Source organism: Electrophorus electricus, chromosome 20, assembly GCF_013358815.1.
Source record: "Electrophorus electricus isolate fEleEle1 chromosome 20, fEleEle1.pri, whole genome shotgun sequence".
Taxonomy (NCBI): Eukaryota; Metazoa; Chordata; class Actinopteri; order Gymnotiformes; family Gymnotidae; genus Electrophorus; species Electrophorus electricus.
In genome coordinates, this window is record NC_049554.1 from 1,732,851 (window position 1) to 1,750,398 (window position 17,548).

The following is a 17,548-nucleotide window of genomic DNA, read 5'->3' on the forward strand; positions in this document are numbered from 1 at the left end:
GTCTTTAAATGTAGGTTACTATTAATGTCACTTTAATCTGGTGGCTCCTTACAACAAACAAATAGCAAATATTCTGTACCCCACAATTACAGATTCATAAGAATCCACAATGATAACTTTGGTTAAGCTTGAAAGCAGGAAACAGCGAACAGCACCTTCATGAATATGAACAATGTGAACAGTGTGAACAATCATGTGGAAACTGCAGGATGACTTGTGGATGGGCATTCCTTACGCTTTCAGAGTGATCCTATCACCAACCCCCAGGACCCACGCTCAGCCACACCCACACCCCCGATCAGACTCACCTGAGTTTTAGAACACACCTGATTCTCAGACTCCTCTTATAAGCTTCCCTCCTCTGCTTTCAAATCGTGAAGTATGGCCGACCCCGTGTGGTTTACCGAGCATTTCCGAATCTTGCATGTCGTGCTGGTTACTGACTCCTGCCTGCTTTCTAGACCTTGGCTCCCGCCTGACCCTCGCACACCCCCCGGACGCCGCCCCATATTTCCACCCTGGACCAACCCGACCACGCTTACCTGCCTGATCCCACGGGTCCGTCGCTTTCTGAAAATAAAAACCTATTGGATCCTCTTCTTTGTGTGTGTGTACAATTGTTACAGATACCTTGTCTCTTAAGTCTTGACACATGTGATATGTTTATAATGCTAGAGTCAGGGATGTCTGAAATGTACAATAACAGAGCAAAAAAATGTGAAAGTTGTTTTGGCAATTAGACAGAAATTTTCAATACTTTGCTGAAGTAAAAAAGCAAACATGAAATCAGAGATCAAATGGATTTGCAATTTCCCCGACATTATAATTAGAATAAAATTATCTTCTGACAAGCAGTCCAGAAATAACAATTCCACAAATTATGCCAGATGCCAGTCCAAATGCCCAGAAGGAACCCAGTGTGGATGCAGGAAATTCAGGCTCTTGAAAGAGGAAAGAAAAGTTACTATTACATGTCTGATCTTGTTCTTTCACATTAGCTTTTTCACCAGAAGCAGCTTTTCATTATTGCACAGAGAAGTCGTGAAACATTTTTTTTGTTTGCCTGGTGCTACCGATCTGAAGCTTGACGCTTACCACTTGCAAATGACATCACATTAACGCAGAAAAACACACATTGTATTTTTGCTTTCATTTTTTCAAGTCACGGTGATCGAAATAGCATGCAATAATGCTTCTTCTTTTTGCTTGCGTTCTCAATGCATGGCCGGGCCTTGGAGCAGGTAAACGAATATTTAAACATTTTTAAAGCTGCGAACTAGATGATAATTCACAGTAGGAAAATTTCATCTTTTGTTTAGAATGTTTCAGGAACATGGGCTAATGGGATACCGCATAGACATTCGATTATGTTCAAATTGTCCCTTGCAAATTATGCTGTAGGCAGTACATCAGTACATCAACCCATGGGACGCACCAGACGATTCCTCTTTCGCTCTGTCCCACCTCACAAGACGCTTGAACCAGTCATTAAGGTCACCGAACACTTGGCACAGACCCAAGAGCAAGGCTCTTAACCCTTTATTGTGAGCTACATGGTAGCTGTGCAAAAGATGTTGCCATGGACACTCAGGCATCTGCTTTTGCAGTTTTTGTCTTGCTTCTCCAGCTCCTTCCTGGCACTTTCCCAGATTATCGCCCATAACTGCAGTTTTGTGTACATTAAGACAGCTTTAAATGTACAGTTTTGTCATTCTAAATTTCCAAGGCTTGTTGGCTGTGTAGTTTGTATCAGAGCTTTTTCTATTTTTCCTAAAAAGATTTACTCTTCAATGTGTCTTCTGCATGTGGCTTTTACTGTTTCCTGTGTTTTCGTCTTTGAGTATAGAGCTGCCCATTTGATCATACCTGCCTATCAGTAGCTGACCTTTGGATCTGCCCTAGAAAAATTCCAATGGTTCTTCATGACAGAAGTTAAACTCCTTTTTTTTTCCTTTTTTGGTCACAGCTCTTTTCGGATATGAAAACATCTGAATTTGTTATTTGTGCATACTCTGTGGAAGGATAACTTTACAGTTGTAGACACTAGGCCCTAAGATGAATAGTCCTGATATAGACTTATTATCTGATCTTGTAATAAATTATATTAAACCAGTCTAACTATTTTTTAGGCTTAATCATTTTGACAAAATGGCATTGCCTTCATGTTTATGACAATGTGACCTTGTGAAGCAGGATACACAAGTGGTGAACTCAAATTTTATTTGCAGAAGCCAAAAAGAGGAAGAAGTCCACCTTCAATAAATAGAAGCAGTAGGCTTATCAATGTCTCTAGCAGAGAATGGAGATCATTAGTGCAAAGCCCTGAACTTGGCAACCTGTGGGGATTAAACAGGGAGGAAAACAAATGAAAAATGTGTGTGAAAGTATTCAATAAGTGGGTAATTGGAACTGGGGAAGTATAGGTATGTTGTGACTATGGAAACCATAGTTTTCACCAGTGATGCAGTTTGTGTAGTTTGTGATCGCAAGCTGTGTAGCGGCCAGGGTGTGACAGGAATGAAATCCACTAACCTTTGTTCTGCAATCAGCACTGGAGGTCTGAACGAAACAACAGTGGATGGATTGTATTTAGGCAAAATTTCTTTGTTGATGGGATTGAAACTTTCAAATCCGATCCAGTGAAACCTCCTTTTTTTTGTATTGCAGATGAAAGTGCATACCAACAGTTTATTGGGTGCGCATTCCACAGTCATTGACAGGTTGGACACTTCTGGCGCTATGGCTACAACAGCAAAGATATCATGCACATAGACTTGGAAAAGGAAACCATGGTTTCCACTAGTGATGTGGGCCATTTCCTAGCAGAGGAGAGGAAGAGTGTGGAATACATCCGATCTAAGCAGGAACGCCTGAGGAAGGTGTGCTCTGCTGTGCAGACTGTCTTCTCACAGTCTAACAGCTCCCTCTCCAGGGCAGGTATAGAAAAGCCATTTAATTTAAATATTGACACCTAATTTACAAATAGATATTTTCACACATGTCAATGGGATTAAATTATATTCTTGTAAATCTGAAGGTTTTCCTGCGCGGTTTGGTGATTTTCTGAGTGACTAGTAACTGAGTTGATTCAGCTGTGTTATGCTAGGGATGCAAATAATAACCTTCAAGAATGCAATCTGACACTAGGAACCTAACCAAATTATAACATAAAAAATCAATAAACCACTAGGATATATGCGCAAGCTTCTAATATATTATAGCAAAAACAGCAAATGAATAGTGAAGACTCTTATTACTTAAGACTTAAGACTCTTATCAGTCTCCATTTCTTATGGTCTTCATGCAAAACAATAAACACAGTGATCATTTGGCAACAAAAAAAATTACATGAAGTTCAAGCAAATCACAAACACGGTGGCAGCAGCTGCTAATTACCAATCCCAAAACACTTCCTCAAATTGGCAATGACTTCCAATTGCTTAACTACTGCTTGCCAAATATAACTCTAAACCAATAAACAATTTACTTTTGGTCAGTGGCCAATGCTATGCAGTCATATGGGACAATGTTCCATTCAATCAGACATCTGCAGCGAGGGACTGGTGTAGGGTTCATCCATTAATGTCTGTTGAATTTCTACTTCTGTATATCCAATTCCTCAAACCTGTTGTATATCCTATTGTATAAGATCACCATTCCTATGACCAAATGCCACTTTTAGATGCTAAGAATGAGACATGAATGTCAGTCACAGCATCAGTCTTCCAAGGTTCGATCACGCATACCAAGAGACTTTTCCCATGCTACATTGCTAAGGAAAATATTCTTTGAGTAAAGCAAATGGCAAGCCACAGTCTTGTATTTTGTATTATATTACAGTATTTTTGGTTGTTTTGTTTTAGTATGCACCTGCATTACAGTACTATATTATAGGTAGCCCAATAAAATCACTATATTTACATAGAAGGTGTATTTTCTCATTCTTGCATTTCACTTTGTTGGACCACCTGTGTGTGTGTGTGTGTGTGTGTGTGTGTGTGTGTGTGTGTGTGTGTGTGTACTGAATTTATTGTAATTGTAGTGAGTCATGGTGGATTACAGTGGATGTCCTTTAGCAATACAGTAGTAAGAAACAACATAGCACTTTAGAACTGGCCACAGATCTGCATCATTGAGACATGAATGGTTCATGAATGTTTGTCTTTCTGTAGAACTGCTGTGTTTGACTTACATGGTTCTGCAGCATGCATTTACTGTTTTGATTGTAGAGGGTTTTGCAGAGAGGATAAGGAGTTTTGCAATATTTGTTAGTGTATCACAGGCTGCGTTGGCTGGTTGGAGTATGTGGTTACTGTTTTAAACAATGTAGATAAGTACCTTTCATTCAGAACATTTGTTTGAAAATTGAAGGTGTATAACCTTTTCCACTGCAGTTCTGGCTCCTGAGTTATGATATATGTAGCCACACTGAAGCCGTTTTTCCCATAATATTAATAAAGTAGTGACACATCATGGAAAATAAAATATAGAAAATCTTCTTCAGAGAGAAAAACATTAGATACTTTTTTCAATCCAGACTTGGATTATTAAGGAATTCAGTTTGTAGCATTTCCAGTACAATCTCATTTGTAAGTTACATTTCGCAGATTGCTGAAGTTTAATTTTATTTCATTTTTCCATGTAGCCAAACCAACAGTGCATGTGCGAATGACAGGGGAGCAGGGTCAGGAGTTCCTTACATGCCACGTTCACGGTTTCTATCCCAATGTTATCCGTGTCCAATGGGCCCGCCAAGGAAAACCCATCTACTATGGCATGTCAACCACTAGCATATTGCCTCACAAAGAGGGTACGTTCCAGATGACCAGCTACCTGAGTCTTGGCAACGCATTTGTCCATGGAATCACCTGTGACGTTGAACACATAAGTATTGATGGGAAATTAAGAGCAACTTTGGGTACGTGTCTTGACTGGAAGTCAGGCCCGAGTTCGACATCTTCCTCATGTATATACTTCCCACAAATTCATCCTTGTAAGATATCAAAGAATTATTGTTATATCTTCACTATCTTTCAGAGGAGAGACCGGTCAACCTTTCGCTGTCTGCTGTCATAGCTGTGACTGCATTTTTTGCTGGGTTTGTACTGCCGATTGGCACAACGACACTGGTTGTCCATCTCAAAAGTAAATGAACCCCAAAGCCCTGTGAAGTTGTGACAAATGACTGCAGTGAAGAGTCAGGCACTCCACCATCTATGAGCCTGATGCACTTAGCAGCTGAGCTGTGAGACGTTCTCAAGCAGTGACAGAACACCAAAAAAAAAAAGAAAAAGTGCAGTACCTGCTAACTGAAACAGTGCTATGTAATTATGCCAAGCTTTCTTATTTGGACTATATTTGTTTGGAAAAAATTTCCTCCATTTAATTGGATGTACAGTGAACATCAGTATTTTGCTAAAACAGAGTAGTATGTTCCATTGTGATATAAAAAACCTACATTTATAGACTATACCTATAAATCAATAAAATTAATTATTTTTTAGAATATATATGAACAATACATTTCAAAATATTTTGATAATTTTGGGGGTTTCAGCATAAGAGAAAGCAAAGTGTATTGAGAGTGAATGGAAGACAAAAATATGTATAAAAAAATTGAGGTGGATTCATTATTCTTGTTTTTCCCTTTTGTCTTTGGTATATTACTGTTTTCAGCATTAAGCATAAAAAACAGTTTAATTGTGAAACATGTTGCATCATATACATATGATTCATATTTGTAGTGACAATATTATCAGAATACATTGGCAAAGTCCTATTTGTTTGCACTTTCCTTTCAAAAATATGAGCTGCACCACCAGCCAAGAATAGTCGGTCTGACTGAAGATGGGATTGGGGTAACAGGAGCCTGCACAGTAACAAGCTTTTCTGTAGCATGACACGTAGCTGTGGGACAGCCTGATGGAGCGCAGCGTGGTAGGTGTGGGGATATAATTAGCAGTGACTCCTTAGGTGAGCAAAAGCCGATGCTGGCCCTGCTAGCAGCCTCGCCCCTCCTTGCTAGCAAATATGCCGTCTGGTGTTTTCGCAGGAACTTGCCAGTGCAGCTGGGATTGGAATGTTCCAAGACAAAGAACTCCAGCAACTACAATAGCATGAGGTTTGCCCTACTTTTGGGAATTAAATTTAGCACTGCACACTCACACGTATACTGTAAGAGTGAAAGTAGTCAGTTCGAGAAGCTCCATGTTTCTGATTTCCTCTGTATAAAGCTCACTGATTCGAAACTGCTGCTAAAAGATGCTGAAACAGTTGCTGGCTTATTTCAAAGTTAAAAACAAAATAAAACATATCATGTTGAAAAATGCACTCCTTATTTCACATTAGCAGTCCTGTTAGCAAGACCTGATACACAGAGTGCTACACCACCCTCTCATTACATCAGGCGGTTGATGCGTTTTGGGCCTCATTGAGAATATTTATGTGCACATTTATGTGCACTGTTACCATTTTTCTACAAGTATTTGACAGGCAATAGGCTGATGTGCCTTATTCCACCATTTGGCCAAATTAGCTAACAGAATCCATGCCTGCCAACCCACACGCTCTCCATCTTTAACATCAAAGGCACACAGATCAGTCAACCTCTCATAACCCTGGTTACATCCACTACATCCACCTCTTCCTGTTGGCCTGCTTCTACATTCTGTTTTTCATGCTCCTCTAACTATCCAGTGGCACCTCCCTTGGCAGGAAACTTTACTTCTGTAAGGCACTGGATTTTGGAGGGTGCCCTCTAGTGGCGACTGTTTACATGCCTGGTTTAATAAGCACTTCACTGCTGACCATCCGCTTTTTGACAATGAACATTGTGTCTCATGAGGAGGTCGTCCTTGCAGGTGTTGTGAGACGGGGTTGGAGGGTGGTACCGACACCACCCTTGGCCCTCACAAGTGTCTTTGCCTCTCTCTTCACAGAGGTAGCACAGGCCTTAGTCAGATTGAAGAGCATTCCTCTGTCTGCCCCGACTAGGCCATGTGCTGGCTTGTTTCTCTGATTTGTTTGTGAGTGCGGTGTGGGTGTGTGGTCTCATGTGGTCTATTTTCCCACGAGAAGATGAGGCTGTGATAATACTTCCAGAAAATTATAGCAACATGTATAATTTTAGCTTCACTGTTTTATATATAAACATTCATATTGTTTGTGCATTATAATTTAAGGTTGCACCTATGAACACTTTATTCCACCGTGTTAACACTATGTTAACACAGGGGTAAGTTCGGCTTGTAATAATTTACAAAATATCACATGCCTGGAAGTCACAAAAAAGTGTCATTGCGATCTGTACGAGGTTCATAACCACGCATTTGGCTCTTGTTATCAATATAAATCACACGAATAATTGTATTGCCTTAGTGACAGACACGCTTTCCTCGGATTGTTACAGTGTGTAGAAACTGCAGTAGACATTAGGGGGCGACGGCAGCTCCTCAAAAAAGGTTTCTATGTATGACTTGCTCCCAAACTCTCCTTAGCGCCTCAAAATTTAGGGCACCAGTTCTGTAAAATTTTTGGCTTTATGTATTTATTTATTCGTGTATTGTGTTCTCTCAGCATTAATAGCGCTTGAATTTAGCCTAGTTGCCCTTGTAAGAAGATTTTATATTTATATTATCTATCTATCTATCTATCTATCTATCTATCTATCTATCTATCTATCTATCTATCTATCTATCTATCTATCTATCTATCTATCTATCTATCTATCTATCTATCTCTCTCTCTCTCTCTCTCTCTCTCTCTCTCTATATATATATATATATATATATATATATATATATATATATATATATATATATAAAGGTACTTTTAGACTCTAACCTATTTGGGCTAGCTAATGATACTTTTCTAAGTATATGACTGGTGCACTTCTGTAAATCGCTCTGGGTAAGAGCATCTGCTAAATGCCACAAATATAAATTTAAATATGAAACCCTTATGTTTTTTAAATATTACTACAAAAGATTTTATATTCTCTCAATATTCCTACGAATGAATTACGTTTTCCACTAATCGCTGTCTAAATAAAATGCCTATTTAATTCATTTCTGTATACACTATACTGTTGACTGCATCAACTTGCTTTTCTTAGGATTGTTTTTATATTTCTGTTTATCATGTAATGTAATGTTACAAATCGGGAAAATAGAACCGTTCTCTTTAATGTTCGCTGGAAAGGAAAACCTATTGCTGTGCATCGTCATGCTTTTCTTAGGACACTTTATATGTCTGTGCCCATTGTGTAATCAGTACTGTAGGAGTGAAAATAGGACAGATCTTTACAACGTTCTCACTGTAGCACGGCAGCAAATGCATGTCAGCCTTGAAGAGATTAAATGCTGCGGGACTGCACGCTTTCCCACCCGCAGCGCTTCTGCACTGACGATCGAGCCGCTCACGCTTCTAACGAAAAACCGCTTACACGACACGCTGGGCACGGGCGCTGGTCGAGAGACTTAAGCAAAATGTCCCCGGTGTTGTTGTTGTTCAAGAGAGAACCGAAATTTTGTTCAGCAAACTATTACATAGAAATATTACAGTTCCTGCAGATGTGAGGTTATTTTTAATGGGAAATGGGTGAAGTAATTTATCATCGTGTCTCGTAACCTGTTGCTTTAGAAGCGAGAAACGTTTCAGACACACACACACGTATATATATATATATATATATATATATATATATATATATATATATATATATATATATATATATATATATATATATATATATATATATATATATATATATATATATATATATATATATACGTGTGTGTGTGTGTGTGTATGTGTGTGTACACACATCCTTGGGTTCTCCTGATACAGTACTTATACCCGTAACCGTATCACATTCACAAAAGCAAGTGACAGTACCACTGATGATGACCGGAGGCTGTTTATTATTGTAACTTTTTATATAATCTAATAAAAGTATTTAGCTCCTATAATATATTTATTGACCATACTCATGGATGAGCAAATAGAGAAAGAACGAAATTGATTTCGGGCTCCCCAAGTAGATTATGACTGAATAAACTGCTGACAGAATCATAGAGACACTTCTTCTCTAAATGACTGACTACATAGTAAAGTGCTCCTTCAGAAGGAGAAAAACTGAATGCACTGTTCAGGCAAAAAGCGTCTGTATTTTTTTTCTTTTATTTAGGCTACTTAAAGGGGAATTATTGCATTTATTAGTTCTATGATTTTTGGAATATTTACAATGTTATGTTTAATTTAAACTTTTTTGATTCAATCAGTCAATTTCAAATAAAATATTTTAGTCAATAATTTTGCCTCACTTATTTTTATTTTTTTACCTTTTATTTTGGAATATAGCACTTTGCACTTGGCGCGGGGGGAGGGGGTGTGTGGAATGGATGGCGGAAGAGGTCGGAGGACGCGTGGTAACTGGATGTCCCTTATTGTCCACACTGAACACTGTCGCTCATTGTCATGAGCAGCCTTACGATGTTCCTCAGGCTCAACTAGCATTTGGCCCACAACGCTCTCGTTTGGTGATTACGTTACTGCTGCTGGCAGTGGTGCCACAGCTAAACAGCTCCGTCAGCTTTTTACATTTCAAAGCATCAGTCTCCTGTGACTTTGCTTTTCTCCTTTCATTTTTTTTTTCTGCTTGCCATGACCACTGAAATAAAGATGACCAAGTAAGCACTCTTCTTTGCCCTTTGTTTCCATTTTTTTGTTTGTTTTTTAAAATATGCTTAGCAAATGGTTGCATTAGCTTCCTCTGCTGCCACCCTATATGACTGTTAAAGTTGATGAACTATGCTGATGAACTTTTCCAGAACGTCCAGATGGCCAGTCTGACCCCAAACTTCAGTCGTTGGGGGGTAGGGGTGCTTTGTTGGGACTAAGCGAGTCACGAGGACATCTGACCCTTTGGGAGTGGAGGAGGGGAGCAGAGAGAAGCACGGTGAGGACTCCCAGAATGCCATGCACCTCTACACGGACCTTATTTAGTTTCAGTTCAGATTTTTAATGTGTTTGTTAAATTGCTGAATAGTTAACTAGCTTTTAAAAATGTCCTAACGTCTTTGTGGAGTGTATATAATTTTACCATTCCTCCTTTTCCCCTTTCTGTTTTCAGTTAGGTTTTGTGTGCCTTGTTAAAGGTAAAAAATATTGAAGTCTTTATAGCATTAAGATGTAACTTTTTTTTTTTTAGTTGAAATTCATAGAAAGAGGTTTCACTGTGTCACCCTACAACCCTCTTACCATCTTCTCTAGGTGCTATCTGTTTTAGGGAAACTCCCAGCTGGCTGTTAATACATATAGCTGTTAACCGTATGAGGCATTCCCCCTCCTCTTTTCACACCTGATCATAATGTTGCTTCATTTTTGTGGCTGTGATCTCACAAGAGAACATTAAGGCCGTATTTTGTTCCTTTCCCACCTGGTTACATAAGCTGCCAGTATAAGAGGGTTTGGATGGAATTGAGTGAATGAGCAATGCAAGGGATGTGGAGGGTGGCAGTTGACCCTGATGCCCTCGTAATGTCTGTGACTACGAATACAAGCTCAGAATTAGCAATAAGAGTCTCTTATAAAAATCCGAGAGCACCTGATGACGTACATGTAGTTTTCTCAAGAGAGAGCTGCCACAACCTTTTAAATTACATTGGTCCTCTTTGAGCTCATCTGGCAGTGTTAGTCATCTGTGCTTTCTGTGGAGATATTCTAAGATGTTCGCTTTCTGAAATTATATGGTAATATTGTGGTTAACTCGGATGTTTTATGGAAAAAAGTCATTTCTTCCTTCATTTAACTGATATGTCTTATATCATGAATAGTTTACACACAAATAATAATGCTAATTCAAAAAGGCAGGACATAAATCATTGATAGTCTGCTCTTATTTTCATCTGAATTTTACATAATTTTAAGGTATCAACATTCAGTATGGATTCTCTATGTCTGTGTATGGGGTGAAAAAAAAGGATTGACATATATACAAAGTAACTAGTAACTATGTTGGGGAATCCAAATTTTGGCTCTCCTGTTATTATGAATAATTTTAATAGCAGTCTGGGCGCTATGGACTGTGTGTTTGTGTGTGTGTGTGACTTAAAAAAAGTGACTTATTTAGAACTCATTTCCCTTTCTGTCTTTCAGCTAACAGCTATTCAAACATTATTAAATCATGCTAATGAGATAACCAAAATCAATATTTTAGCACATTTTCCTCTTAGGTTTTGGCACATGACACTAGAAATAAACATTTTAAAGAATAAATGAAGACTAATCAACACATGGATCAGATGTGCTGTGAATTATACTTAGACTTGAAAATTGCTTCATTAGCATCTGCCATGTTCTGCTGTGTGGGTTTGGCAATGTTGGACAACATTGGTATCATGGGATAATATGGCATAATATATCATTTGGCCACTTCTCCATTACTAACTGTGAATACTAAGGTTTCAATCACATTAACCATCCCTGAAGTACTACTTTGGCATACTATTTAGTATAGAAGTATGCGATTTTGGATATAGCCCTAGACTGGTACATATTATTACATTCTTGACTGATTAAAATGAACCAATATTTGGTTCTGCAGTTTTGGCTGTACTTCTGTACTAAATGGTATGCCTAAAAAGTGTTCTGTACTAATAGTACTTCAAGGCTGGTTAATGTGTCAGAAACCTTGGTATTCACAGTTAGTCATGGAAAAGTGATGAACAAAACAGTGGAGAAACAGGCATTGTTGATGTTCTTGTCAACCATATCAGTAGGATCCCATGAACTTGTTAGTTTGCTTTGAATGTTTCAGTCTGAGTACATCGAAGGCTCACACCCAGCATTTGACACTGAAAAGAGTTTCAAACAACCACAACCTGTAGCTAAGTAGCTAGTTAGCTAAGCAATGTGATTTTATCCTCTCTTTTTTTTTTTTTGGTTGAATATAGATAATTTTACATTGAAAGTTTCATAGTAATTATTTTGTATTGTTGTCGGTTCACATGTCACATTTAGCTAACTAGCTAGTTAGTGATTAATTTTGACCTGTTGATTCTGTGTGAGCCATTGTGGTGCCTTACCAATAAACCAACCAATCAGAGCAGAGCTCATCAATTATTCATTAGCCCATCAAAAAAGGATTGTAAAAAAGAAAATAACTAATTTAATTATAGGACCAAATCAAAGGGTTGTAAATAGGCATGTAAAACTGTACATTTCTTTGGACATTTTTCGCCCTGACCAAAGTCATATACTTTTTCCACAGACATCAGGGAACAAACAATATTTTCCAGCACCTTCAATAGTTGGTATATGTAAAGTGTAAAAAGTCAGTGGGCCTGGAACTGGAGATGTGAGCTGCGTGTCAAAGTCTCTGTAGCAGTAGCAAATATGAGACAGCACAGGTAAACAAGCTGAGTCACATGAGCACATCTGATCCCACTGGCCTTCCAACGAGATCGATTTACCAGCATGTGAACTTTAGTCATTCAGCAGAAAAGAAATGCCCACAAGGTTGTGGATCATGATAATAATAATTGCCCTGCTAAATGCATACTATTATGGCTCAGGGGGACCCATAATAGTATGTTGTGGAGTTTCTGATATTCCTGATTGGGACTTTAAAATTAGTAGAGTTTCAGCTGTGCAAACTGTTAATATAGTATATATTAATTCTTCAACACTGTTGCCTCTGTGCAAGCCATGTTGTAAATACTGCAGTTTGACTGGCTTGACTTGATTTGCTGTGGACGGATCATCTCCAGATCAAGACCTTGAGTGCCTCATGGCTTTACAGGGCCACCACGGTGGAAATTTCCTCTCTCTCTCTCTCTCTCTCTCTCTTTCTCTCTCTCTCTCTGTGTGTGTGTGTGTGTGTCTGTGTGTGTGTTTGTGCATGTGTGTTCATGGGCATATGTGTGGGTTAACGTGTGGTCCTCCAACATGCTGAATCATTGCTGTCTCTGCCTGTAACTTTGAACCATAGGAACAGGACTCCTAATCTTTGGTACAGTGTGCATGTCTGTACTTGTTTGAATGCACTTAACAACTTTTTGTTTCTTTGCACTTTATGGGCTGCCAGACACTCATTTCTCACTTCTATAACTACATACATTTCATATTACTTTCAGTGTAGTTGCTAAATAATTCACAATAGTTATTAAATAGTGTGCCTTATTAACTATTTACCCTAACTTTAATAAGTCTGTTATGTACGGAGCTGATTTCATAGGCATATGACAGCAAAGCACATGCTAACACAATTTCTTACACTTCTTCATCTTACACTTCTTCAAATGGAGGACATCGGGAAAAAAACTTGGAACTTCGAAAAAACACTTTAAACATTCAGGCACAAAATTAATTTGTGGAGGATTCAGTGATTTTTTCTGAGATGGCATTTAGCATTAGTGCACAGAGTTTTGTCCAGTTCGCCCTTTCCTCTCAGTGAAATAAATCTTTGGTTGTTTGCTGTGAGTCTAAATCCACCAGAAAAGCAGGTTTTGCATCACAATCTTCTCTGATATGACAGCCTCAAAGTTTAGATGTAACTGTTTGCCTAATTTGTACTGGAACATATTGCTTCAAGAGGATGCTGATTTTGAGTGTGTGTAGAAAGAAAGTCAGATGAGGTTGTTTTTTAAGAGACCATACTTTAGCCTTGTTTGAGCACAGGCTGGATGACTTCAGTGTAAAGCATGCTGTGTGAGCCCATTCATGAAGTCAGAAAGCTGTGTAGCTCCATGCATGCTATGCTGTCTGCCTTTTCAGAAATGCAGTTTTGCTGTGTCTTTTTCAGAAATGCACTAAAAGCTAAAAATATCACAAGCTTTGCTCATGAATGAGGGCTTCGCCCAGCCCTGTCTTGCTCTGACTGCCAAAGTGTCCACTGCTTACAATACTTGTACTGTTACCAAGCTAAACATCTCCACAGTTTATGTCTGGTAGCACTTCCGTGTTTGTTTCTTTCCTAGTGCTTAAAATAACTCTATTCTTGATCTGTCAAATTAATGGGTGAATAACACAAAATCAGTTATTCATTCTCTTTTTTTGCCCAGACAGCCTAATGAGAAATATATACTTGTAAAGTAGCAATCTTGCCAGCATAATTGTGCATAATTTTTGCAGCTTACATTTAATTCTAAATAATTGTGAATGCTATAGTTTAATATGACCATGTAGTGCAAATGCATACTGATATAACAATGTCTCAAAATGTATTTATGCACATTGAATTGATCAGTACAAGTCTAATGGCCAGTCACTGTTGTATTAGCACGATACGTTTGTCATCACTATTCTAGATGACATGGGTCCTCAAACAGCAGGCATTAAACAATTATTGCCTTCCTTATCATACTATAGCTGCAGACACAGGTGTGTTAAATGAAGACAAACTCTATCGTTCACTGGGGCTTTGGGGATTTGAGTTTGTGATACTTGGTGTGCATTAAATGGTTTACTGTAAATTTACTCCAAATGCCTGCTCCATCAGACTGAATTAAACTTATTAGAAAGCCTATAACAGGCCCCAGTGTAGCAATGAAGGACTTGGTTAATTTTCTGATTCTACTGGTCTCACAATGTTCTCAGTTTTGCTTCTCATTTATTGTGACTGGTGACGAGAAACCAACATCAGTAGAATGTAACAATTAACTGTGAATGCATTCTCATTAAATGTGAATGCATTTTCTTTCTTTTAAATGATCGACAATTTAAGCACATGCATCACGTTAGATCATGTTACTTAATTCAGTTTTGTTCCTCAGCAACAAAAACTTAAATTATAGCAATAGAGTAATAATAAATAGTTATAGTATTGGAGGTAACTATGTGTAATATCGTTACATGTGATGAAGTGACATTCTTCACATATTCATTAGGTTGTTTCAACAACCTTAAAGAGGTCTCTTCTATGAAGCTACTCAGCTCACAGCTTGGACACTTGATAGAAACTCCATACATAATGAGGACCTGATGTTGACCACCTGCTCTTGAGGGCCAACACCTTCCAAAAAAGTTGAACACGGCTTAATCATTGCAACAGTAAGGTCTCCCCCATCACGTAAGCCTGCATATAAAAAAGAATCATTAATCTTCACCAATTTAGTCCTAGATATTGACATTCTATCACTTTAGGGAAAAGAATAGATAAAATAGCACTCTTTAAAGGGAGCACATTGACTGTATTACAAAATTATACTGAATAGTATTTAGTTTGAACTCAGTCAACCCATAGTGCATCTATTCTGGGCTCTGTCAACATTAGCAGGGATGTCTATAGTTTTCCTACACCTACAGCTCATAGTTTCCTTTTCTGGCTCTCTTGCTCCTTTTTTTAACTCGCAAATGTTCTAACAGAACATCTTAAGGAACATGGGACGTTTTCATGTTGTGTTTGTGTTTTGTTTTCACAGGCCTTGGTAATCCTTTGAATTTGGAGTTATAAAAGTTTTCATTTGTGCCGTGTTTCAATTGAATTCCATTCCATGCTCTCACGGGGGGATCTTGGGAGCCTCAGTGGGCCATCGTGACATGCGTAATCCCCAACAGAGCAGCACCTGGCCGCCTTGAGGAATTCCGCTCACCGGGGGGAACAATGCTCCGCAGTCCTTTGTTCCTAATAGAGCGCTGTGGTCCAGTTGGAATGATGGCTCGGGAAAATGTCGAGAGGTGAGTGTGTGTCTGTGTCTTAGGGTATGTAGTACATGTGGTTGGAGGGAAAATGTATATGTGTAAATTCGAGCGTGTGTGAAAGCGGAGAACATAAAGATACTGTGTGTGTCTAAGACACTGAGAAAAAGAAAGCTTGAGTGTGTGTGCAAGTGGAAGTGTGTGTGTGTGTGTGTGTGTGTGTGTGTGTGTGTGTGTGTGTGTGTTCTGGAAGGGGCTCGCTGGTCTCTGAACTCTTTCTGTGAAAATGCTTTCCTTTGCTGGAAGAGTGAGGAAGAATAACAAACAGGAGTTCTATGCTGTGACAGATGTCCAGTGTTGATAAATCCATCAAAGGCTGCCTTCCCTGCCCCATATGCCGCATTATGTAATCTTTATAACCATCACACCTTCTTCCACTGCCGCTGTGTACCATTCATTTCTCCTCAGGAAATGTGAACTGGTTTATTAATCATCATGACCCAGACACAGACGGACATGACCACCAGACACAGGTTTGCTAGGGTCAGGCTGGTATTAATGACACATCACATCATGAAGAAACTGCCCTCAAGAAGCTGACTGTTACATGTATATAAATTATTTATATAAGATGTTGCATTTAATAAGTTGAACATTAAGTTACTAAAAAAATTACAATCTGTATTTAACAGCTCACATACTACCATCCTGGCTAGTAGGGAACATGCTATCTGCTAATAACTTTATGCTAGCTGCTAGTTTTTGCACTCTGTTCACACAACATGATTTGTCACCACCATTTCACTGTTAGTAATACTCTGAATATTTAAAGAGTGGCAGAAATTATGTTGCAGTAATTACATATGTAATTTGATAATCACTATCATCGCCAAAGTTTTCTAATGTCCATCCTGTTAGTATGCAGTCAGAAGGAATACATACAATTAATATTTTGTCCTAGATTTCTCCTCTGGGATCAGTATTTATGTCTGCGTAAAGAGATATTGTTAGATGCAAAGGTTGAGAGGCAGTATAACAAAGAAAATCTGAGTAGCCCTCGAAAGGTGACCTTAATTAAGTTTGATCATCACATGTTTTAACAGCGGGGAGCAAAAAAAAACCACTCAATGGAGTTAATTATCTGTGAATAAAATGTCCTCATCCTGGCCTTGCTCATTAAGAGCTCTGGCTGTGGGCTGGCGAGATGTTCTATAAGCAACAGGACTGCAGCCAAACATTATACAGCAGAAACAGCACATGGGACAGACACAAAACAGGCAGTCTGGTGGGTGCATCAGTCTTCCGTAAGTCGTCATGATCGCCACACCCTTACAGACTGATACAGCAGCTAAATTCTGGAAAGAACAGACAGCCCACATTTGAAATACTTTCATGTGAGACCATCAGAAATAAAAGGTATTATAGGGTCCTGCCATATATGGCTACAGCACTGTACAGTTTATGTTCCATGCACTAGCACCCCGTTAACTGCAAAACAGAGCAGGCTGGTTTGAGCAGAGGAAACACCAAGTTTCAGACTACAATGATGCAAATGGCCAAAATTCCGTAGCCTTGTTGTCACTTATAAAGTTAGCCGCCACTTGCTGTTTTTCATTTCAGTTTCCAATACTTTGTCTGCCAATATTTGATTCCCAAGGAAAAGAAGAATTTAGCAAATTCCACCTTATTACCTTTCTACAATGATGTAATTCACCAGGAGAACATGACTGGCCTGTGGGTAAAACAGTCTCGGCCTTCTTTGAAGTCCGACTTGGCTCACATGTCGGAGTTCCACAAAGGGACCCAGCCTTAAACTTTCCCCCAGTGCCTGGTCCAGGACCTAGCCAACTGGGAACCATACGGATGTCTGCAGCTGTATCGAGACACTCATAGACTTTGCATCAGGCCC

At 38.8% G+C, this 17,548-nt stretch overlaps 1 protein-coding gene across 1 annotated transcript; it reads left to right on the forward strand.

The window, feature by feature from the left end:
* The first annotated feature begins 381 nt into the window (after positions 1–381).
* zmp:0000001006 (uncharacterized protein LOC100002840 homolog) lies at positions 382–8,481 on the forward strand. Its single transcript, XM_035520590.1, is given in 5 exon segments — positions 382–558; positions 676–685; positions 2,668–2,937; positions 4,646–4,918; positions 8,321–8,481. Coding segments are annotated over 5 exon segments (891 nt in total).
* The last annotated feature ends 9,067 nt before the right edge of the window (positions 8,482–17,548 follow it).